This window comes from Squalius cephalus (assembly GCF_949319135.1).
Source record: "Squalius cephalus genome assembly, chromosome: 10".
NCBI lineage: Eukaryota > Metazoa > Chordata > Actinopteri > Cypriniformes > Leuciscidae > Squalius > Squalius cephalus.
The window spans coordinates 42362378-42387234 of NC_137131.1; the positions used below are offsets into that span (position 1 = coordinate 42362378).

A 24857-nucleotide genomic window follows, 5' to 3' on the forward strand; every position below is an offset into this window, starting at 1 on the left:
AATAAGATTAATTAATTAAGAAAAAAAAAAAAATGAGGTGCCATGAAGATTCCCATCCCTATTTTACAATGATTTATTGCTTGTTTTTGTTGAATAATAGAAAAGATAAAGAGCTTAAAAAATAATCGTATATTAAATCGCAATCGCAATATTGGTAAAACGAAACCGCAATTAGATTATTTTCCAAAATCGTTCAGCCCTAAAAGGTGTTTCCCTCTAAGCTGCTTGAACAGTGACGGTCTTGAATCCACGGAGGATGGTGGACTGAGCGGTCAACACTAAACTAGCGTGAAGCATCTTGGCTCCCGTCATCCTGGGAATGAAATGGATGGGCCTCCTCATGGTTTCTCGAGGCTGGATCGTAAGCCTGAGATATAAAGAACAGGACATTTCAAAACAGGGAAATCACTATTACTACTGCTCATGTTTAGGGTTAGTGATTTACACAAAAAAACAATAACGATTCATCTTAAATCTAGATTAAATCAAGGCTTATATAATAATTCTGTTGCAGCAAACTTAAACTAGCATTTAAAGCATAATTTTGATTTAACTTCCATTTAAGATAGATTAACTTTAATTCTGTTGGTCCACTACTTTAAGTCTGAGAGTTTATATTATATAATCGGGCAAATCTGCAGGTTTAACACACAGATTAAAGTTTCTGTGTTATGCATATGATTACACAATACACACAGAGAAAGTGAAAAATGCAGACCGACAAGTGTGTACTGACACTTTTAATAGACACAGCTGCAGTGAAACTGATGTCAAAGATAAACAAGATAAAGATGTCACAAATGTCAGGAACAACCCCACCCACTTTACAGATATTACTGTATCTAGACTGTTGGACGCCCTTCAGAGTCAGGTATTTCATCCTTATCTGAACCCATTGCATTCCCTGCCTCAACTCTGGTGTTGTGCCTGCGTCCCTCAAGACTGCTGCAGTCACACCCATTCTCAAAAAAACGGACTGCGACCCAACATCACTATTAAACTACCGCCCTATCTCCAACCTCCCCTTCCTGGCCAAGGTACTGGAAAGAGTGGTGGCCTCACAACTACACACCTTTCTTAATCACCATGACCTGTATGAGCCTTTTCAATCTGGCTTCCGTTCATGTCACAGTACAGAGACTGCCCTTCTACGCATAGTTAACAATCTCCTCCTGTCTGCTGACTCTGGTTCACTTAATTCTCATCTGCCTTGACCTTAGTGCTGCTTTCGATACCATCAAACACAATGTTCTAATTGCCCGTCTGTCAGCTATTGGTGTTTCTGGCACAGCCCTCAATTGGTTCCAGTCATACCTCTCCAACAGAAAGCAGTTTGTAACACTTGGTCCACATCAGTCTTCCAAGTCCCCTGTCACTCATGGTGTCCCCCAGGGTTCTGTACTTGGGCCCCTCCTCTTTCTCATATACTGTACATCCTCCCTATTGGCCAGATTATACGCAGCCACGGTCTTAACTTCCACTGCTATGCAGATGACATCCAACTCTATCTTACCACTCCCTCTCCTTCTGACCAGTGTTGTTACAGTAACGTAACTACTTTTTCGGGTAAAAAGTAGTGTAACGCGTTACTACTAAAAATTTGGTAACGAAACGTAGTTCCTTTTTCAATTCGGCGCAACGTTACTTTTCCCGTGGATATATTTGACAGCGACACTGCCTCAGTTGCGCGCTTGAGAGAAGAGAACTGTTGAGAACTGAAGAAAACGATTTAGTTTCATATTTATGTTTAAATTAAATAAAATAAAAATTTTGTGTGGAGACATGATTTTGACCACTTTATTAAGTTTGTTTTTGTAGAAAACCTGTATTTAAAGTGAATTTCGTTTTGTATTAATTGTATCTTAATTTTAATCAATGTTTCATATTTATGTTTAAATAAAATAAATAAATAAATAATTTAATCTATGTTGATTATATGAAAAGTGAAAAGCATGAGTAAGATCATAATTTTGTGCAATATATCGGGAGATAAATGGAGTGGGCAGACATGATTTAGACCACTTTATTAAGTTTGTTTTTGTAGAAAGACTTTCTTTAAAACGAATTTCGTTTTGTATTAATTTTATCTTAATTTTAATCAATGTTTTACCAACCAATTAATTGCCTGAATTTAATAAATAAGTAAATATAGCATGCAAAATAATCATGACGGCACCAGCGCGTGAACTGAGCTCGTCTCCATACTGTAAATGAACCGAAACTCAGATAAGCTATACTTGTCTCACAGACCTGAGAAATATATAGAAAGCTTGAATATGTGTACTTTTAAACAAAATATTTTTTTTTTCTCTCAAAATCTCTTTTTTTTTTTCTCCTACTCCCTTGATAGAGTGAGTCGTATGTCTGAAAACTAAGCTTATGTATTCTATATCATTTTGTCCTATGCTACCAAGACGCGATTCGCACCGGTGTTAGAGAGCAGGAGCGCTTTATTGGCTGTTGCCGAAATTTAAAGTTCGGTGGATAGGGGGAGCGGAGCGGAGAGAAGTGACGCGGGCGAGCTGCTCATCGCGGAGTGTCGCACTCTACCCCATGATGCAGAGCCGGCTGAGAATAAAAGTTGCCGCACACAGCAGCGCCAATGAGAAGGACTTTTTTTCTTTCGAAATTGGTACTATTTTTTATAATAAAGAGCACAAAATAATTACCTGTTATGTCCTCCATTGTATAACTTTATGTCTACATATTTAGGAACAGATATTGGGTTCTGCCCAAAGTCAAGCAACATAAAAGTAACGTAAAAGTAACGAGTAACGTAAAAAGTTACTTTCCAAACGGGGTAACTAACTAAAGTAACGGATTACTTTTTTAAAAAGTAACGAGTAACGAGCAAACACTACTTTTTAAAAGTAACTTCCCCAACACTGCTTCTGACCCACCACCATGCTCCCTCACTGACTGCCTCTCTGACTTAAAATTATGGATGCAAAACAATTTTCTCAAACTCAACACAGATAAAACCGAAATTCTGCCCTAAAAGGCCCTAAAAGCATCCTCTCCAAATCTCCCAGTCTCACTCTCAACATTGATGGTTCACCTGTCCACCCTACCCCTGTTGTTAAAAACCTTGGCATTCTGCTTGACTCCACCCTTAGCTTTGATCCTCATATCAAATCACTCACTAAGACTGCCTTCTTTCACCTCCATAACATTGCCCGCCTCCAACCCTTCCTCTCTGTTAGTGATGCACAGACTTTGGTTAACTCCTTCATTATGTCCCGTCTAGACTACTGCAACTCACTTTTCCTTGCTAAATCACTTCAAAGGCTACAATATATTCAAAACTCGCTCCTCACCCATACCAGACAATCAGCATACATCACCCCCATTCTCCACCAACTCCACTGGCTACCAGTTCCGTCCCGGATCAAATACAAAGTACACTACTCACCTTCAAAGCCCTCCACAACCTTGCTCCCCCCTACATCCGCGACCTCCTGACCCCTTACACTCCTTCCCGCTCACTCAGATCCTCTGACCAAAATCTCTTGGCTATCCCCCGCTCCAGACTCTCCACCCTGGGTGGCAGGTCCTTCAGTGCCTTGGCCCCCAAACTCTGGAACCACCTCCCACAACCTCTTCGTGACTGTCCTTCTCTTCCCTTTTTTAAAGCACATCTCAAGACCTTTTTGTTTAATGATCACTTCTCCACACCCAACTCATAGCTTCTTACAGATAACTTGTCTTTGTTGTATTGTTTTAGTTGTTTGTTGTTGTGTTTCCTTGCCTTCCTACTATGTAAAGCGACCTTGGGTTTGAGAAAGGCGCTATATAAAATAAACGTATTATTATTATTATTATTATTATTATTATTATTATTATAATATGAGCTACATTTACCATGGGAATCATGTGTGTGCTAAAATACCAAAGTTACTATACACAGTGACTGTTAAATCAAAATAGATGAATATGGGATCTTTTTTTAAACAGTGTAAGAATGTTTCTGTAATTTTAATTACTTTTTAAATGATTACTATTGTGTTATTTATCTAAGTAAAGTCACTATGGTATTATGGTCACCATGGTAAATTTTTACAATTTAGTTTGAGCATCAGCCCAACACACTGTATCAACCAATGGTGCGTGTTTGGGGCGGAGCAATCTGTCTGTCTGACCAATGGCAGACAGGGGTTTGTAAATTAAAACAGTAATTTAACTGAATTACTTGGTTATTTTTGTGCATTTATTTGGTGATCGATCGCTCTGAAAACTGAAATGAAACACTTCACGTACCTCATCTGAACCTTCTCCTCCAAGAGTCCTGAACCCATTACGATGAGGTCACCGCTCACTGCAACGTTGAACGGGTTGGTAAAGGTTACCGTGGCAACTTGCTGTGTGTTAATGATGACCGAGGACTCGTTCTGAATCTGGAAGAAAACACAGGGTTCTTATTAAATTGCTTTATTTCTTTTATTACTTGTGAATTCAATTATGCCAAAAATCTATTTTTATAATATCCTATGATCTTGGAGTGATGCACGTGTTTACAAAAAATAATCTGAAAACACTTTAATTTAGTCACAAACCAAATATTGTGCTGTCAACATGAAACTGCATTTGCAACCCATTGTTTAATGAGGCCATGAAAGAAGCTCAATATATACATATATATTAGGGGTGTAACGGGTGTAACAAAATTCACGGTTCGGTTCGATACGATACACTGGTGTCACGGTTCGGTACGTTTTCGATACAGCAAAAAGAAAGAAATGGCAGAGAAATTTCCTTGATTTTTAAATTTTTTTTATTAAAACTAACATCATAAAGTATGATCATTTTTACTTTGAGCAATGATGGAGCTATACTTGACTCTTCTTAGGAGCATATAAAACAAAAACAGCTCCTTATATATATATATATATATAAATGAATGTAGCCTAACATTGTAGTAGTTATAAACAAAGGTTTATTTTATTTCAGATTAACATTTGAGGGAAGCAATTTTATTCATAATGTCGAAATAAAACCGACGTACTTGAAAGCATTCAACTTAATTACTTGTGGACTTAATTAAAGCCTATAACTAGTTCATTCATGGCACAATGTTTCTCCTGGTTTCCACGTCAGCGCCGTTTGATCCGTTAATAACGGAGCGATGTTATTACTTCAGTGGCGAATTCAAATGCTTTCTTTACTGGATCTCTTAGCGCTGTGTATTACCAGAGAATGTCTAATAGGGGAGAACTTCCACTCTCAGTGAACTTCCGGCTTCTGAACTGGTTGCAGTTCCTCTCTGGTTCCATATGAGGGCGCTCACAGGACGAGTGCAGAATGAATGGAGGTCTATGGCGCTATACCCCTCAAAACCCACTTTTCTCAGGATATAATTTTTGGTCTAGTAATTTGAATGTTGTATTCAAAAGGAGATGCATAGAAATGACACATTGCTGGGTGTTAGATTTTTTAGAGTCACTTATTTGCTTTAAAAAGTCTTTTAAAATGTCAATGACGTCATACACATCGTACGACCAGAGATACTGCTTTACGGCAATCCTTCAGTCGCTTTGGTGCTTTCAGCTCTGCACTTTCTTTTCTCTCGAGGCATCGACAACACATCTGACACAGGGAAACACGTGCTAGAAGAGTTTTTTAGTTTTTGTTGTTTTAAAAGACCACGCCGAAAATACACACACGATGCCATCAAGCGGTATCTCTGGTCGTAATCAGTCCTTCACTGACCAATCAGCGTTCATTAGCAGAATGCTAGCGTGTTATGGGCAACAACAACTCAACCTGTAAGAAATCGAAAGGACATAAGTACTCGTTCATTCAACTTTCGACCTATAACCCATGTTGAACTTGCAAAACCTACAATCAAATCAAAGATTTCTCAACGGCAATTGGGTGAAAGAGACTAATTTAGCCGTCTAGCACCATAGACTCCCATTCATTTTGGGAGTACCAATATACCGGTTATCGGCTTAGAAATATAAAAAAAAAATAGCGGTTATCGGTCACGGATAAAAATGTTCATATCAGTGCATCCCGGTGCGCATATATATATATATAATGTCTATGATGGGCCACCAATACCTGTATATTGAGGGCAGGGCTGCTGATGTTAACCTCTTCTGAAACCAGCACTCTCTCCTGAGACTTCACATCCTCTATAACCACAGCCAGGTTAACCAGGCAATCCTCCATAGCCTCATTCAGCATGTACTTGTTGAAGGAGATCTCGTGTTTTACAGTCACAGCTGGTGGAGTACAACAGACAGGAATCATGGAGTTGATTGCGCAATTCCTAATGAATCATTTCAACACATACTTTACAGCCGAAATTACCTCTGTTCACATCATTAAATTATTTTCCTTTTATCACTGTAAAGCTGCTTTGAAAATATCTGTATCATATAAAGTGCTATATAAATAAAGGTGACTTTATGTCATTCTTTCCAGTCTGTCAGTAATGCTGTTAGCCCAGTCTGTTAGTTCCGGTCTCTATAAAGCCCCTCCTTCTGAAAAGCACACTGTGCTCTGATTGGTCTGCTGGATCAGTGTGTTGTGATTGGTCGAGCGCTTTAAGCGTGTTTGGAAAATGTCCCGCTCTTACCATAACCACCAGTTTCAACACACTACTAACTAACTCAGCCAGGCCCTGCCCCTTTATTCTGCGAATTAATTATTTAAATGAAGGAATATTGTGACGTGTTTGTTCCCAGAAGAAACTCAAGACTACAATGGAGGCGTTTCAGGGAGTTCAGAAACACTGACACTGATATAGAGAAGAACTCACGCTGGAGGGACTTTGTGCTTTGCAACATTACACACTAAAGAAAGATGAACATGTAAAAAAGCATCAAAGGTCCTCTTTTTGGGGATACTTAATTTAATTAATCAATCAACAATACTATTGATCAGCATTACCAAACGTGGACGTTTTACACTAGAAACAAACACTGATGTACTATTTCATTTAATACTGTGAAGCTGCTTTGATACAATCTGTATTGTGAAAAGCGCTATATAAATAAAGTTGACTTGACTTGACTTTTTTTTTTTTTTTTTTTTAAGTATGTAAACAGTATGTAGTGTGCATTCCATGAAAAACCGTGTCAGACAGAAGTACGTTACATTTTAGTCACATGATGCATGCGAGTGCTGTCCAGTTAACTTAAAAAAAGGAAGGTGTTTTTTTTTTCAATTTCAAATGTAATTTAATAATTGAATGTAATGTAATATAATGTTAATTATTACGATTATTTCAATCGGGATATTACATTTCTGCCAAATCGCCCACCCCTACAGCAAAGTAAATGTGGAAGACAACTAGTCCTAAGTGCATTTTAACTAATTTTAAGCACTTTAATATCGGTTGCAGAATTCTTACTTTCATTCGGGCCGATCGTCAGATCATCATAAGTCTCCCAGAAGGTTCCAGTGGGATCGCGGTTGTACTCTTTGTTCTGAGCGTTCACATATTTTCTCAGCAGTTTTGGAATTGCCATGTTGTTAGTGATTATGACGTTGAAATAAAGGTTTTCTCCGACTACTGCAGGTGTTTCCGGAAGCTGGAGACAAACTCCAATGCCCTGAAGAACTGCATAAAAAGACATGAAAAATCACTGTTATATCACACACACAATCAAATAGCATTATTAATGTGAGAAGAAAAAACAAATGCTAAAACGTACCGCCACTTCCATTAGCACCTTCACCACTTCGAGCTGGAAGAGAGTATTGTTAAAATGAAGATGAATTACAAAAAATATATAAATATAAAAAATAAAAAAAAATCTTAAAGGAGTCATGACCTGTAATTTTCACTTTTCCACGAGAATCAATGTATGTTATGATTGCCTAACGATTATACACTGGCCGGGAAGCCGATATTTAAAAGTGAAGCGTTTGTTTACCCCTGGGTTCGTAAACCAGCCCACGTGCACGCGCACTCAAATACGAGATTTTAATTTCTGCCCCGACTTGACGTCAAGACGGGGCAGGATATACCATATATGGACACAGCAGACCTATGCTGCAGGAAGCCCGCCCTGCCCCTCTCCCCCTCATATTCAGTCGCGAAAGATGCAGAAACGTAGTGCACACGTGAGTTGCTCTGTTGTTGACTGCCAGAATCAACATGTAAATGTGTTTTCTCTCCCAAGAAAGGACCAAACTATCAGGGACCAGTCGGTTCCTGCAACCCTTCCCACTGGCTTAACGTTAGGTGTCTGTGCTAATCATTTTACGCCGGAATCGTTCACAAATTTGGGGCAAATTTAAAAATGATAAACAGACAAGAAAATGATACAGCTATATTTTTGTAGAATTGTATATTATATAACTATGACAACATATAATTGTATTGATTTTTTTATAGAATAGATAAGGATAGATAAATAAAACAAACAGTCAAGTAATAATAAACATAAAGAAAAAGATCACGTTACATGTCTGTAGAAGAAAAATATTGAATGTCTAAAAAACCACAACGTGAAACAAGGCAAAAACACCACATGATAGCAAACGTTGATCTCAATAACCACTGTAAGCTGATAAAAAAAGTAGACTACATCTCCGTTAATGTAATCTACATTAAATAAAAGGTATAATGTATGTCTCAGTCAAAATGATTGTCTTTACCATTCAGAGACATCTTGATGTAGACGTCCTTCCATCGACTCTACATCTTCCCTTTCCAGCTCAGGTTCAGAGTCTGGCTCATACATATACGGTTGAATTCCGTAGGTCGCGGCCAGGTCGGGTTCATTCACAACTTGCGCCATGATATCATTTTGGAATGATATGCTGAAGTTACCTGCGATGTCAACCCCCCTCCTTCCTGCCACCAATCAACGCGCCCCTCATTTGCATTATTAAAATGACCGTCCACGACAGCCAAAATATCGCATCAGATCTCGCGAGACAATAATACCTTCAAAAATAAGGGTCAGAGGAGCTCTGTGTTTATTTTTTCCCACTTTTCTTTTTTAGAAGGGCCTGAAAGACTATAATAGAGCGTGGGTATCCAAGGTAATACTAGGTTATGACTCCTTTAAAAAAATAAAATTGCATACTTAGATAACGACCCTACAAGCTTGATTAAAACATCAAAATAGAAAAAAGTCAAACTACAGCTACAGTTTTAGTTTTCTATTCAGAAAAATGCATAGAAAACAAAAGGCTGAGACGGGATAAAGCATGCATCGACTACAACATAACCAGTTATTAATATTTTGTTGGTTCTCTCTTGTTTTGTGCATGTGTTTATAATTGTTTTCTTTGACAGCCTGGCCAAAACTTATGGCTGCAGAATTTGGCATGTTTCATTGCGTTACTGTCCCAAACTATAGACTCCAAGCACAACAATGCAATATATGCTAACAAAATCTTTAACAAATTTGTATTCCAATTTAAATAAAGGGCTGACAATTTTCCTATAGACTCAACATCACTTTTGGTTTATTATTATTATTATAATTGTGATTACTTTTGTATATATATTTTATTTATATGTATATGTTTTGCATTTATTTCTTTTTGTTATTATTTCTGTTTATCTTGGTGTGAGCATATACAATTGTGTTCAGAGAGTAAGAAATACTTTTCTCATCTTGATATCTACTAATGCCCTGAGGAACTGCATGAAAAGACATGAATAATCACTTGTTATATTAAACAATCAAAGAGCAGTATTAATGTGGGAAGAAAAGCCAAATGCTAAAACCTACCGGATCTTTCAATACCACATCCAAAACCTTCAGCTGGAAGAGAATATTACAAAAAAATTTTAATATAATAAATATGAAAATAAAAATATCACAATTGTATACGTAGATAAAACATCAAAATATGAGGATAAATATATATATATATATATATATTTTAATCTTGGTGTGAGCAGACACAATTGTATTCAGAGAGTAAAAAAAACGTAGACGACGTTGACTGAATGGGATCACGCTATCTTCTTCGAGCATGCTTGAATGAGCCAATGCGCGCAATGGCGACGTGAATTGCATCAGACGCTCCGCCCCGCGAGACGGGTATAAATACGGAAGCGGATGCAAGCACCATCTGTTTTTCGCTGAGGAGCCGAGCGTAACTCGGAGTCAGCGGTGGTCCAGCTATAGTGGCAAAGGGACTACGGTGGGTTGCATACGCAACCAGGACATTCCCTTTCAGTCGAGAACGTCAGATGTAGTCGACGTCGACTGAATGGGATCTTAACCCTGGAAAACGCCACTAGAGCTGCCACCTTCCAGTGCCTAGACAAGAGCCTGCTGAACCTCCCACATCTTGAGGCGGTGATAGGACAGGGCTTAGGCCAGGGAAGTCACGGCTGTTCCGCAAGACCTGCTCAGTAGACTTGGATAACACTGGGAAAGCGTGCCCTGTCGATGGAAGGAAGGGACGCTACGGAAGTCACATCCAGCCCGAAGGGGGGAATCGTGAGTGATACACATATGGACTGGGCGAAATGTCGGGCAGCACAACATATGGAAAAGACACGGGCTCACCGCAGGGAGCCGTACCGTGGAAAAATACACATATGGGATCGCCGTAAGGATCACAAAATATGGACCCAGCCTAACACAAGTTCCACCAACGCATACGAGGTGTAGGCCTAGCATCGGACGCTCCGCCACGTCCGAGCCACAGGGGGTATGGAGGAGCTCAACAGGGTTCTGCCAAAGGGGAACTCAACTAGAGCAAGATGGCGCACGTATCCAGTCCATAGGAGGGGAATGGCGCAGCAAGCCGACACATCGAGCAGGGCTTACGGTGTTAACTGGCTTCTATGTGAAGAGAGCATACGGGAAGCAACCAGCTCAACACGTAAGCTATAGAATCTAGCAAACGTGTTAGGTGTCGCCCAGCCCGCAGATCTACAAACATCTGTAAGCGAGGCACCTTGCGCCAACGCCCAGGAGGCGGCTACACTCCGAGTGGAGTGAGCTCGCAATCCCGGGGGATAAGGTACACCTTGGGTCTCATATGCCAAATTGATGGCATCCACTATCCAGTGGGCCAAACTCTGCTTTGAGACAGCCTTTCCCTTCTGCTGGCCTCCATAACAGATGAAGAGCTGATCTGAGGTCCTGAGGCTTTGTGTTCTGTCAACATATATCCGTAGGGAACGGACTGGACAGAGAAAAGCCAGGGCTTGGTCTGCCTCCTCCGGGGGCAGCGCTTGCAGGTTCACCACTTGGTCCCGAAAGGGAGTGTTAGGAACCTTGGGCATGTATCCAGGCCGGGGTCTCAGTGCAACATGAGAGTTAGCCTGCCCGAACTCCAGGCACGATTCGTCGACGGAAAATGCATGCAGGTCCCCTACCCTCTTGATGGAGGTCAAAGCGAGCAGGAGAACTGTTTTCAAAGACAGGACTTTTAACTCAGCTGCCTGCAGTGGCTCAAAGGGACGTCTCTGCAGTGCAGTTAACACCAGAGACAAGTCCCAAGAGGATATAGAGGGGGAATCTCCTTGCACCCCTCAGGAACCTGACGATCAGATCATGCTTTCCAACGGATCTCCCATCCACTGCATCGTGATGTGCGGCAATAGAGGCAACATACACTTTGAGGGTGGAGGGAGACAGCCCTCGCTCCAACCCCTCTTGCAGGAAAGAAAGCATGGCGTGGATCAAGCAACTTCGGGGGTCTTCTCGGTGAGAAGAACACAGTTAACGAATAGGTTCCACTTCAAGGCATAAGCGTGCCTCGTAGAGGGCGCTCTCACAGAAGTGATGGTGTCTACGACTGACTGTGGTAGATCACCTAGAACCTCCGCGTCCCGTTCAGGGAGCAGACATGGAGTTTCCAGAGGTCTGGACGCGGGTGCCATATGGTGCCCCGTCCCTGAGAGAGGAGGTCCTCCCTCAGAGGTATGGGCCAGGGAGGGGCTGTCGAGAGGAGTATTAGTTCGGGGAACCAGGACCGGTCGGGCCAATAAGGGGCGACTAGCAAGACTTACTCCTCTTCCTCCCTGACTTTGCACAACTATGGCGCTCCTGGACCACCAGGGTGGACATCGCTAGGCCCATCGCGCAAGCCGCAACGCTTGTGCTCTGGAGAGCCAAGTCAGTTGTGGTGCAGAGCTCATTGGTGAGCGCACGGCCTAGACTACCCTTGTGCATGTCCATGCGTGCTTTGGCCTGGTAGACCTGAAGCAACGCCAGGGCATGCAAAGAGGAAGTGGTTTGCCCACAGGCTCTGTAGGCTCTGTCCGTAAGAACAGACGAGCGACCACAGGCCTGAGGGGGGAAACGAAGATCTCCCGCCCAGGCCGCAGCGGCCGCCGGGTGCAGGTGCGCCGTGACAGACCACTCGACTGGGGGAATAGCCTTGTAACCCTTCACTGCTCCTCCGTCAAGGGTAGTGAGGGGGGTAAAACTCTCTAGGTCGCTTCCGGCAGTAAAAAGTGCCATCCACGATCTAGTAAGCTCTTCAGGCACTTCGGGAAAGAAGGGCACTGGGGCGGTGGGCTGAGAACCAGCACGGCCCGCCCTGAGATACCAATCATCCAACCGAGACTGAGCGGGACACGGTGGAGGGTTCCACTCGAGCCCGACCGCCTCAGCGGCCCGTTTCAGCATAGCTGACAACTGAGGATCTGGTTCAGGCAACGTTACACTGCCCGAAGGGCATAACGCAGCCAAGTCATCATCTCCAAAGATCAGCTCACCCTCCAATGCTGCGATCGGCATCCTGTCCTCTGGGGGAGCCACGAGTGAGAAATCTGGTCGGTTCATTACAGAGGGACCAGTTCTCTCAACAGGGGGCTCCACCGGTATCGGTGTGAAAGAGGAGTTAGGAGCCCACAGGGAATGGTTACCGGGCGGAAACTCCATCACTGATCGCGGATCACCCATCCCACACGGCACCCTGGGCCGACATCTTGAAAAAGACACAAACGCATCCGTGTTGCTCTTTCAGGAAGTGAGAAACCTCTCACCAGTGCCGGAGCACCCAGGGGAATGATCGCTGCAACTCTGACAGGGATGGTGCAGCCTGTACCAGTGAAGCAATCACTCTTCTCGCCCTCAACCGGCCGTCAGAAAAACAAACACAAATAGAAATGTGATGCTGTTAGAACAGCAGTTTAGTGCTCAAAGAGCTCGCGACCACCGCTGCTCGCGCTGTAGAAACACCAGCCAGGGAGAGACTTCCTGAAGAAGCACTGACACACTCGCTCGTTGTAGAAAACAACACTCTTCAGAGATTTTGTCATAGAGAACGATCGGCTCCGAAGCGAAAGACAGATGGTGTATGCATCCGCTTTCGTATTTATACCCGTCTCGCGGGGCAGAGCACGTGATGCAATTCACGTCGCCATTGCGCGCATTGGCTCGTTCAAGCATGCTCGAAGAAGATAGGCTCCCTAGCGTGATCCCTAGGGAGCCTATCAGTCGATGTCGACTACTTCTGACGTTCTCGACTGAAAGGGAACTCTCAAATAATCTCATCATGATATCTGGTGATATGTTTATTTTTTTATCTCTCGTTAAAAGCATAGAAAAAACTAAAAATATTACTAAACTAGATTATTAAACTTTTTCTTATTCTTTCTCAGTGTTTCTCTTACCCATCTCAGTTTTGTATTCTGACGTGATGTTTTGCATTTTCATGGCTCCGGGACGTTTGGTGCAGATCATGGTTCCGACTGTGTCTTTGTCAACGCTGGTTGATAATATCTTCCCATCTCTGATGATTATTCTACGCACATCTGCATTGACTTCTGCGTAAACGAACGGCACATCGTATGGCGCGTTCACCTTCTGCTCATGAACGGCTTTCACAGCAGCAGGACCACAGCGGTACATTCCTGAGACAGATTCAGTTTATGTTTTAGCATCAACAGCATCATATCCCTGCTGTAATAACAGCATGCTTTGAAGCGATTGGTCTTATTCACATGCAGGGATAAACAGCATTTGAGTTTTCTAAATGCATTAGCATTGACTGACCGGTGCTTTTCTCTTGTGGCGTGGGGTCAAGAACCTGCCAGCCGTCATAATCTCCATCCAGATCAGGCCTCTTCATCCAACTCTCCACCCACACATGGAAGTTCCTGAAAAAGTCCAAACACTTTTAACTCACATTTTGTCAGATTAAAAACACTGAACAATTCATTTCAACCGCAATCAATTCAGGTTTATTTGTAAAGGTACTGCATCCTAATAAGGAGCAGAGCCTAAAGAAACACAATAAAAAACTTCACACATAAAAATAAGTACATTTCAAAAGTTTAGGGTCAGAAAGTTTTGGTTTTTGGAGGGGAAGAAATTAATACTTTTATTCAGCAAGGATGCATTAAATTGATCAAAAGCGACAGTAAAGACATGTATAATCAGGGGTGCACATAACTGGTGCTCACGTGTGGTAAAAATAAACGACGCGCAGCAGAAAACATGGAAGGAAGCGCTTTTGAGTACCAACATTTTGGCCCAAAATGTTGGTACTCAAAAGCACTTCCTTCCATGTTTTCTGCTGCGCGTCGTTTATTTTTACCACACGTGAGCACCAGTTATGTGCACCCCTGTGTATAATGTTACAAAAGATTTCTATTCCAAATAAATGCTTTACTTTTGAACTTTCTATTCATCAAAGAATCCTGCAAAAAAATGATCACAGTTTTCACAAAAATATGAAGCAGCAAATCATTATATTAGAATGATTTCTGAAGGATCATGTGACACTGAAGACTGGAGTAATGATGCTGAAAATTCAGCTTTGATCACAGGAATAAATTACATTTAAAAACATAATCAAAAAGAAAACCGCTATTTTAAATTGTAATAATATTTCACTGTTTTTACTGTATTTTTGATCAGATAAATGCAGCATTGGTGAGCAGAAGAGACTTCTTTCAAAAACATTTAAAATATTTCCGACCCCAGACTTTTGAAAAGTAGTGTATGTTTTAGCAACATAACTATAATGAGAAGACTTTTTAGCTTTCAAGGCGTAACTCACCAGATGCTATCCCGACCGATAGACAGCTTTTCCCCCTTCTCCGAGAAATATTCCTCAATCACCATGTTCGCGTTTGTGTCGTGAGCGGAGTTAAAGTTGGTGATCACTCGAGTTGGAATGCCGAGGGCTCTCATTACTGTGACACAAACAAATGCATTTTATATATTGATCATCAACAGCACTAATTCAATTACCAGTGACCCATTAAAGGAATACTTCACCCAAAAACATAACAATTACACACCCCAAACACAGATTATTTTACTCAACACAATCTGAGAAACACAAAGCCATTGGCTCTTTTGGAGCTTGGCTGTATAAACCACCGTCCATTTTCACTGTATGAAAAAGAGCAGCTTGAACTTTCTTCCTAACATCTCCTTTTGTGTTTCACAGAAAATTACAGCATACCGGTTTGTGAGATTTTTGGGTAAATTTAAATTCGAAAGTTTGGGGTCGGTAAGATTTTTTAATGTTTTTAAAAGAAGCCTCTAATGTTCATAAAGGCTGCATTTATTTGATCAAAAATACAGTAAAAACAGTGATATATTATTGCAATTTAAAATACCTGTTCTATGTGAATATAGGTTAAAATGTAATTTATTCCTGTGATCAAAGCTGAATTTTCAGCATCATTACTCCAGTCTTCAGTGTAACATGACCCTTCAGAAATCATTATAATATGAGGATTTGCTGCTCAAGAAACATTTCTGATTATTATCAATGTTGAAAACAGTCGTGTTGCTTCAGATTTTTGTGGAAACTAATGCATTTAGTTCAAAAGAACTATTTATTTGAAACAAAAATATTTTATAACATTATAAATGTATTTACTGCCACTTTTAATTAATTTAATGCATCCTTGCTACATAAAAATATTCTCTTTTTTTTTAAATTTTTTTTTTTTATAATAATCTGACCCCAAACGTTCTAACGGTAGTGTAAGAACTCATATTGGTCGCACCTGTACACATGACAGCAGCGAACACCCAGCACTGTCCGTATCTCACAGGGCTGAATTGTGTTTCTGACCACTTCCAGAGAATATCTGCGCTGCCGGACCACGTGGAGGGGTGTACACCATCGCTGTAGTTTCCTGTCCAGTTCCCCATTAACACCCCTTTATCATCCTGACAGTTCACCTGATGAGAACGACAGAGAGACTACATGAGCACATGGAGAGAGTGAGTGGAGAGCAGAGAATGAGAGGAGATCCTCCTCACCATAGCTGAGATCACACGACTGATGTACACCGGACTGCTGCGGTTCAGAAGATCATTCCTCGCGTCCGCTTGAGATTGAGGACTCAACTGCAGCAACTTCATACAGATGTCCAGTATTCCTTTTTCATACTGAAAATACATGTGTGTCAGGTGTTAAAGGTGCACTGTGTAATCTTTAGCGGCATCTAGTGGTAAGGTTACGAATAGCAACCAACAGAAGTTACGGTGGCCGACAGGAAAATAGGTCGTTGTCTGAGACAGCAAAGAGTAGCCAGTTCAGCAATGAGGTTTCTTTACAAAGATAAATTAAGAAATTAGCTTTACTTAATTATTCAGTAAAATGACAGATATGTTATTGTGAATATTATTGTTACTTGTTCATCATTGTTTCAGTGTTTTATTCGCTGACTTTAGCAAGCTTCTTTGCACGATGAACAACATAGTGACGAAACGCGTTTGTCCGTTTAGGGCCACTGTAGAAACATGTCGGCGCATTTCAATGTAAGGGGACCCGCGGTGTATGTAGATAGAAATGGCTCATTCCAAGGTAATAAAAACATAACGGTTCATTAAAGGGATAATTCACCGCTGGAAAGATGAATGTGTATTTAAATTGGGTCATGTAGGAGAAATGTGAAATTATTTTAGAAGTTGGTGCCTTCTAGACTGAGAAAAGCCAGAAAATTTATTTTTGGCTCATGTGGATGAAAGACAACAACTCCCAGAATGCACTTGCTCCACTGCCACTACCAAGCCACGCCTACTGGTTACAGAGGGCATATCGGAAGAAATGATACAACTGGGCTACTAGCTGACCCGAAACTGAAAAGATGCCGTTTTATCGTGAGATCCCCCTATGGGCGGGTTGAAAACGTGGAACGAGCTCCTCCTACTGGCTGTAGTCTCTCGCCTCTGGACAAAAAAGCCTCCGATGACGCAAAATGACGATTACATATATATTATTGTAATCTAACAATACAGAATTCTCTCGTCTCAGGGGGACACGAGGGAGGGAAGCACGGTCATTCGAAAATACTACCGGGTTTCTACTGATACAAAGCTAAGTACCCCTTTAAGTAAGGTCTTTATACACCACTAGCCGCGTTTCCATTAGCCTACCCTTCAAATTGCGCAAATTGAAATTGCGAATTAAAAATACGCCCAATGGAAACACGTCAATTTGCAAAAACTCCCATTTATCGCAAAAAAGTTTTTACGCTCGCATGAGGTGGCTTTTCAGGCAATTCAAAAAGGAATATTTCGCAAAACTGTAATGGAAACAGTTTTTGCGCATTTGCAGGTCACCTGACCTAGAAGGCGCGGTGTGTTTGGACAGAATGCGAGACAGAGTTCTTTGTTGAATTCATAAAAGACAAAAGAATTACAGGAATACTGGATTCTAAACCTCAGAGAAATGCCACAATCAAGACCTCGAAGCAGATCTGAGGGAGAAACACCCAGAAACACCTCATATGTGCCGCTCACAGTATAAGGGTCTTTCCTTGCCATTAATGCTTGGATAACACACCTACGTTTCCTTCCATTAATAATAATAATAATGTCTAGAGCGGTACTGTAACGATAACCAGCTGGAGTGCCCTCGAGAGCCACCAGAGGGCACTCCACAATAGACTAGGATCACTTCCTCATAAACTACATTTCCCATAACTCACTGCCCGGACTCATCATCACTTATCACTGATCACATTCACCTGTACCTCATTTACTGATTTCATTCACCTGTGTCTCATCATCCTGTTAGTCTCAGTCTATTTATACCATGTTCATTCATTCACTCACCGCGAAGTCTTGTTGTACTGTTAGTCTGCATTTCCGAGCGGTTTCCCTGGTTTCTTGTCTTTAGGTTTATTTGGATTTCTTGCCCCGTTGCCTGGATTACTCTTTTGCCTCTGGTCCCTGCCTGTTTTGTTTGTTTGTTTGTTTGTTTTGTTTGTTTGGACTGCCTACCTGTGTTTTGACCTTTTGCCTGTACATTGGATTACGCCTCTGGATTGCCCCAGCCAATAAAGCTGCATTTGGATCCTCTACCTTTGAGTCTCGGAGCAGTTCGTAACAGGTACGTGGCTGTGATATATATAAACTTACCAACGTCCTTTGCCATGATTTTTGGAATAACTTATCGTGAGAGGAAAAAAATACGTTTTAGTCGCATAACATCGGTTAATGGAAACGCCGTCATTTCGGAATAGTTTTTTTATTGATATTTAGAAAAAATCGCTAAAGTTTTGCGCGAATCTTTAATGGAAACGCGCCTACAGAAAACATAGTTATGTATATGATATTGCATTTCTGTCAACAGATCCTCCTAAATATTACACAATGCACCTTTAATGAGAAGCAGTTTTTCAGTGTTGTGCCATCAGTCAACAGTCAAACGTCTCACCTGATCGAAAGACCAGGGTCTGGGTTCAATGTTACTCGGGCTGCCTTTAAACAGGAGGCCGATGTCATTCCTGATGTATTCATTCCTCAGATCCTCCGACTGCAGGAATACGGAATCAGCTGCAGAATAACAGAAGAGGGTGAGCTTGGTATAATGACAATAAATGAAAGCAATAAGCCGTGCATTACAGTGATTTTACCACAGCTACGGGTTTTGTACGTATGTAGGTGAAGTTCTGTAAAATGAAAGACTTCACTATTCAACATATTATTATACTATACCGTTCAAAAGTTTGGTGTCAGATTTAATTTTTTTAAATAAATGAATACTTTTATTCAACGAGGACACATTAAATTGATCAGAAGTGACATTAAACATTAATAATGTTGCAAAAAAATTCTATTTCAAATAAATGCTGTTACATTTCATTAAATGCTGTCTTTCTATTCATCAAAGAATTCTGAAAATGCAAGTTTCCACAAAAATCTGAAGCAGCTCAACTGTTTTCAACACTGATAATAATCAGAAATGGTTCTTGAGCAGCAAATCATCATATTATTCTGATTTCTGAAGGATCATGTGACACTGAAGACTGGAGTAATGGTGCTGAAAATTCAGCTTTGATCACAGGAATAAATTACGTTTGACAATATATTCATATAAAAAACAGCTATTCTAGATTGTAATAATATTTGACTGTTTTTACCGTATATTTATCAAATAAATACATAAGAGTTAGCATAAGATATAAACATTAATTAACTATTTTCACCATGTAATAATAGCTGACAGTGTGTTTATTAACTTTGACCAAGGCTCATGGTTAAGTTAATATTCAATTTATATTCATTTATATTCGAATATACAATAATTCCAATGTAAACCTTAGCGTAAGATTATGCCGAGTCCTACAAACATGAATGATTTCTCAAATGATGTGTGTTGTTGAGGAGATACATATCTAGGCTTTAAACTTATGATAGCCTATCTAGAGACCAGAATATCATAGTGACTTGAATATGTATGTTTTTTCGTTATGTTGAACACAAAAGACATTTTGAAGAATGTTAGTAACCAAACAGTTTCTGGTCCCCATTGACCTCCATAGTATGACAAAAAATTATAATAATTCTATAGAAGTCAATGGGGACCAGCAACTGTTCAGCAAAATATCTTCTTTTGTGTTTAACAGAACACAGAAACTCATACAGGTAGCCTACATATTACTGTTCATTTACAGTTCTTCCTCCTGCTCACCTTGGCACCAGGGGTTGCAGAGGAGCGTGAACTCTCCGAGCACATGTGTTTTAACGCTCCCGCGGGTCTCGACTCTCAGGTGGAGTGTATAGACTCCTACTGAGGAAGACGCAGGACTGGACAGTGATACGGTCTGCGTATGGCTTGGTACGCTTCCCTCCAGAATGGCACTCCACTGAGACGGAGAAGGTTGTCCAGACACAGAGACCGGCACCTCCTCAGACATCGGCCCTGCGGTGAACACAGTGGGGTTCAGACTTAAGCACAAAAATAGGGCTCTGGAAGTCAAATACTACTCATGTTCTCCATAAAGGAATTAGTTTTTATCAATAACCTTTCAAGACTGATTTACTATAAGCTCTGATCTGTTAAGCAATAGTGTATACGTGTGTAGAACCCATACGACAATCTGATCTAAACTCAAAATATTTTGGTTGCACTTTATTTTATAGTACGTTCACTTTTGTGTACTTATCTAAAGAAAAAAGTACAGGGTAATATAAGGTAACTACATTGTACTAATAACTGAATGTGTTTTAAATACACAAAATCCAGGTTTATATGTATATACATTAAATATTTATAAATTAATAAATTAAATTTCTTTCCTAATGCGCTGATTCTAAGCGATTTGAATAACTGCATTTGGAAAATATGATTATTTACTGATAATCGTAATGAAGAGAGAGTGAGATGAGGCTGCATGTTTATTTAGCACTCGCACAAACACTCAAACATACCTAGAACAATCCGGAAGAACAGTTTATCCTTCAGTGGATCGAATGGCCGTCCATCATAGTTGATGAGGATGGTGAAGGGCTGTCCTCTGCGCAGCACCAGAGTGCTGGAGCTCAGACCATCAGTATTGTGCCGGATCTGGTTCTGGACCTGCTGCAGGTGGACATTTCGAAGCTTCAACTCTGTAGAAAAATAGGCACATGTTAAAATTAAGAAAATGCCTTGCTAGTAAAACAGTATAAATTAAAATTGAAGCTTACCATCCATGATATACTGCGGTGTTGTCGTTTGCTGTTAGATTCAGGTTCTACGTTTGAGCTTTATATATGACTTTCTTCAGCCCCTCCCTGAGTCATCAGACCACATTCAAGTGAAGTCAGAATGCAAAATGTTACAATCAGAACCATCAAAAAAAACATTTATGCAAATCACTCATACCAGAGATTAGCGTTTCAGCGGGTGGATGCACATGCATGTAATCAGACATCTGCATTTATTGGGACAAAGGTGAGATCACAATCTAAAAAATGCTGAGTTGTTTCATCCTATGGATGATAAAAAATAAAATCATGTGTTGCACTTAATATTGATTTATCCAAAGCATTTGATTCTGTGGATCATAGTCTTCTTTTGCAAAGGCTAAAATGTATAGGTTTTAGTAATACAGAACTGAAGTGGTTTTAAAACTATTTGACTGGAAAAACACAGTATGTGTCAATAATTAAAATTCTACTCCTCTAATAATAAAGGCAGGTGTTCCTCAAGGATTTATTTTGGGACCAATTTTATTTTCTATTTATATAAATGGACTTAGTGTAGGATTAGGGCCAGCAAATGTGTACTTTTATGCATGTGTATACTATGGCTCCATGCAAGGTGTCTGTGCATATCATTTTTGCATTACATTATGATAAATAGATGAGGGGAGGCTCATTTAGAAAAATCGAAATACAAATTTGACAAAAAAATTAATAATTTAAGCAAAATGAATGCATTTAACGAAATGCAACCTTTCTTTTGATTATGGGGTGAAATGTTTTGTTCTTAACTGGTTTTGTGTGATTTAAATTCATATATGACGAATAATGTGGTATAATAGATTTTTTTGTGATATTTTCTTTGTTGTATAATTGCGTAATAAATCTGCATTTAATAAAGACTGAATGGTCTGCATTTACAAAGCCTGAGACTGCGATCTACAGTCATGGAAAGGGCTTGAGATCACACACCCACACTGTGAATATGGTGAATGTAAGTATCTAACATATAATTTATCATAAAAAGGCAAACGTTTCGGTCACATGTGAGTTTGACATTTAGAAAGGTCGCATGTGACCGAAATGTTTGCATTTTTTCTCAGTAAAAGCACTTGATTTTATCTCGCTTTTTGGCGTCCTTCGTCCTTTTGTGGAGTGTGCGGGCTCTCATTGGAATTTTTTTGTCTATGCACCTCATATGGACTAATTTTAAAGCTGGGGTAGGTAAGAATGGTCTAAAAAAACTTATTTTTCAAATTTGTTTAAACTTTATGTATATATCAATACATAATTAAAATGTAAGTATTCTGAAAAAGAAAGTATAAAAATCGAGTGTATGTAGACCTCTAAGGACTGTTTTAAAGACAGCTCATTATTTCCATTCAGTCCACCCTCTCCCTTCAAAGCCACGCCCCCAAAACACATGAACGCGCGACTCCGACAGCTGAGCTGGAAGACGCATTATTTACCTGAGACAAGCGGAGAGGAAGGAGCGCAGTGCATGTAGCATCATGTCAGAATCACATGTAATAAAAAAATCTAACTTTATCATTATGAATATAAACAAATAAGATGTATTTTAGTAGCCTACTCACTATCAAGCTATCATATCGATATTGGTAAAGTTTAAAATATATATTTTTTGATTCGCTAACGAGCTAGTTATAACTATAAGGCAGAGCTAAAAACAGGTTGCATTGATACACGTTTTTCCATTTCCATTAGTTGCACTGTGATGAAGATGAATTTCGTGTAAGATTCATAACATATAACGTTAGGCCTACTAGCTGTTAAACATGTATTTTGTTATGTAAAGTTCCCCCCACAGCGGAGCCTGCCGTGAACGCGCAGGCTAGTAAACATGCAGGGTCACCGATGACGACGGATAAACAGTTATGGCACATTCACTGGTAGGGACGAAATGCTTTACATTGACTGGCCTGCCCATACTTTGACTACAAACTTGGTCCTCAAATCATTACGTATTATGCAATACATGTAATGTAACTTTATAACGTTGCACTCTTTCTATGAGTTATAAATAGCTAGTAAGATAATATAACCAGTGGCGGTTCTAGGATTTTTCTATAACAGGGGCCATTAAGGGGCCACATGTTACATTCAGGGGCCAAATACAGGGTACATTCAAGCACACAAAATAATTTATTCAGTACGGTGCAAATACATTTCGGCAGTCATTCCTTTTTCAAACGCTCTAATAAAAAATGATGAGCCAGTAAAGTTCTTAATGATTTTTATTTTTTTTTTAATTTATACTGTGCATAAAGGACACAATGCACTTCTTTCTGAATTCCACCTTTTAAGTTTCATAATCATGTCGTCGCTTATAAACAGTAAATTATTGTTAATTGTGTGGGGGTGGAATTGCAGCTGTAATTGTTGTGAATAATTCTCCGGTTGCTCTTCTTGTCAACGATTGATGGGTGGGAATCTCTAGGCACCTCACGATTCGATTCGATTACGATTCAGAGGGTAACGATTATCGATTATTAACGTTTTTTTTTTTTTGTTGTTGTTGTTGTTGTTTTTTACTACTTGGTACTTTTAAAGCAAAGTATTTATGATGACCCATAACGAACTTACTTCCAATACTTCCTATATTAATTTTATTAATAAAACAAATGGAAGTGATTTGGCAGGTCAACTGTAAGGTTACATTTGCCAGCATATGTCCCAACATTGCCAAGAACCAACAGGAAAATAAATGTGTGCCTGTACTAGCAGCGTACTTGTTGTAAATTAATACAAACTTCAGCATATTCTGAATCTCTAGCATTTAATAATAAACTTCTAACCAACATCCTCCTGTTATTTCCAATGAGCAATATAATCCTTCAGACAAAAAACATTTTGCTGTAGCAAATTCACAAACAGTTTTCGTTCAAAAATATAGAATTATGTACCAGCAGCTCTCATACAAATATAATGCTTGTGGACTTACGCATATTCTGAATAATTAGTAACATACAAAGCCGCTCTTATTCACAACTAAATAATAAAGAGTTATGACTTGAAATGTTTGCTGTATACCACAATCAAAAACAGCTTATACAAAAAAGTGAATGAACATCTGCAGAGATCAGTCAAAATGTAACTTTTTGTGACTGGCATTGCACATATTGCAGGGCAGTATAACGTACGTATAACAGACCGGTTTACAGCATATTGATGTGAAAACTAAACAATACAGAAAGCAGCTCTCATACAAAAAATACTAAATAGGTCGCAATGAAATTGCCAATTTTCCATACGTTAGCTTTTAACGAAGAGGGTGCTGTTCGAATTTGGCGCTCAGCCATCATGCGTCTGTTATGTGCGCCGCGCGACTCTGTTATGTGCACGCCACAGACTGTCCGCGCACTGCACGTCCGCTTTAGAGTTCCGCCTTTTGCTTTCCGTCAATATTACGTTATTAGGGAAAAATATATATATATATATATATATTTTAGAAAATCGATTTTTGACATTTGTGAATCGATTCAGAATCGTCCTCGTCCGCATCGCAATGCATCTAAGAATCGATTTTCCCCCTACCCCTAGGAACGGGGGCCAATCAGGGGCCAATCAGATTTCAGCAGGGGCCAGGGCCCCTGTGGCCCCGCCTCTAGAACCGCCCCTGAATATAACGGTAACTAACGTTGCAGTAGGCTATGTAAATAATTATTCTAGCGATATGTAATGCTAAATAAGGTTTGCTAGTACATTATTTTAGCAACATGACAAGCCAGTGAATTAGCAGGTTTCAATTGTTGCTTTGCACAGTGCGTGACATTTTATCTGTATGTTATGCGGCTAGAGTTTTAACACTGAGTCAATGGGCTCTGACGGGCTTGTTTATCGTCATCGGTCTTTTCCCGTTTACCTGTGTTTGTTGTATGAGCAGGTTCCACACGAGAAATTGGTAGTTTTGGTTGTTTGTCCGCCATTAGCACAGCTGCTCGGCACACCGGCAATCTTGATTTTGAATGACGGTACGCGCTGTGCAAGAGAGGGGCGATCAGCGCGTACGCGAAC

At 40.1% G+C, this 24857-nt stretch overlaps 1 protein-coding gene and 1 long non-coding RNA gene across 2 annotated transcripts; one reads left to right on the forward strand and one right to left on the reverse strand.

Annotated features, from left to right (window-relative positions):
• Positions 1–210: 210 nt before the first annotated feature.
• LOC307166217 (uncharacterized protein) lies at positions 211–20869 on the reverse strand. Its single transcript, XM_079884432.1, has 15 exons — positions 20826–20869; positions 20568–20747; positions 19828–20103; positions 18571–18689; positions 16167–16295; positions 15908–16085; positions 14944–15079; positions 13935–14038; positions 13576–13792; positions 11942–12864; positions 7662–7694; positions 7358–7567; positions 6061–6224; positions 4258–4394; positions 211–367 (listed from the first exon to the last, which is right to left on the reverse strand). The coding sequence occupies exons 1-15, from the start codon at positions 20830–20832 to the stop codon at positions 217–219; spliced, it is 2964 nt and encodes a 987-aa protein (XP_079740558.1). The 5' UTR covers positions 20833–20869; the 3' UTR covers positions 211–216.
• Positions 20870–22291: 1422 nt separating this feature from the next.
• LOC307165385 lies at positions 22292–22682 on the forward strand. Its single transcript, XR_013822465.1, has 2 exons — positions 22292–22348; positions 22639–22682. It is a non-coding gene; the product is annotated as an uncharacterized lncRNA (long non-coding RNA).
• The last annotated feature ends 2175 nt before the right edge of the window (positions 22683–24857 follow it).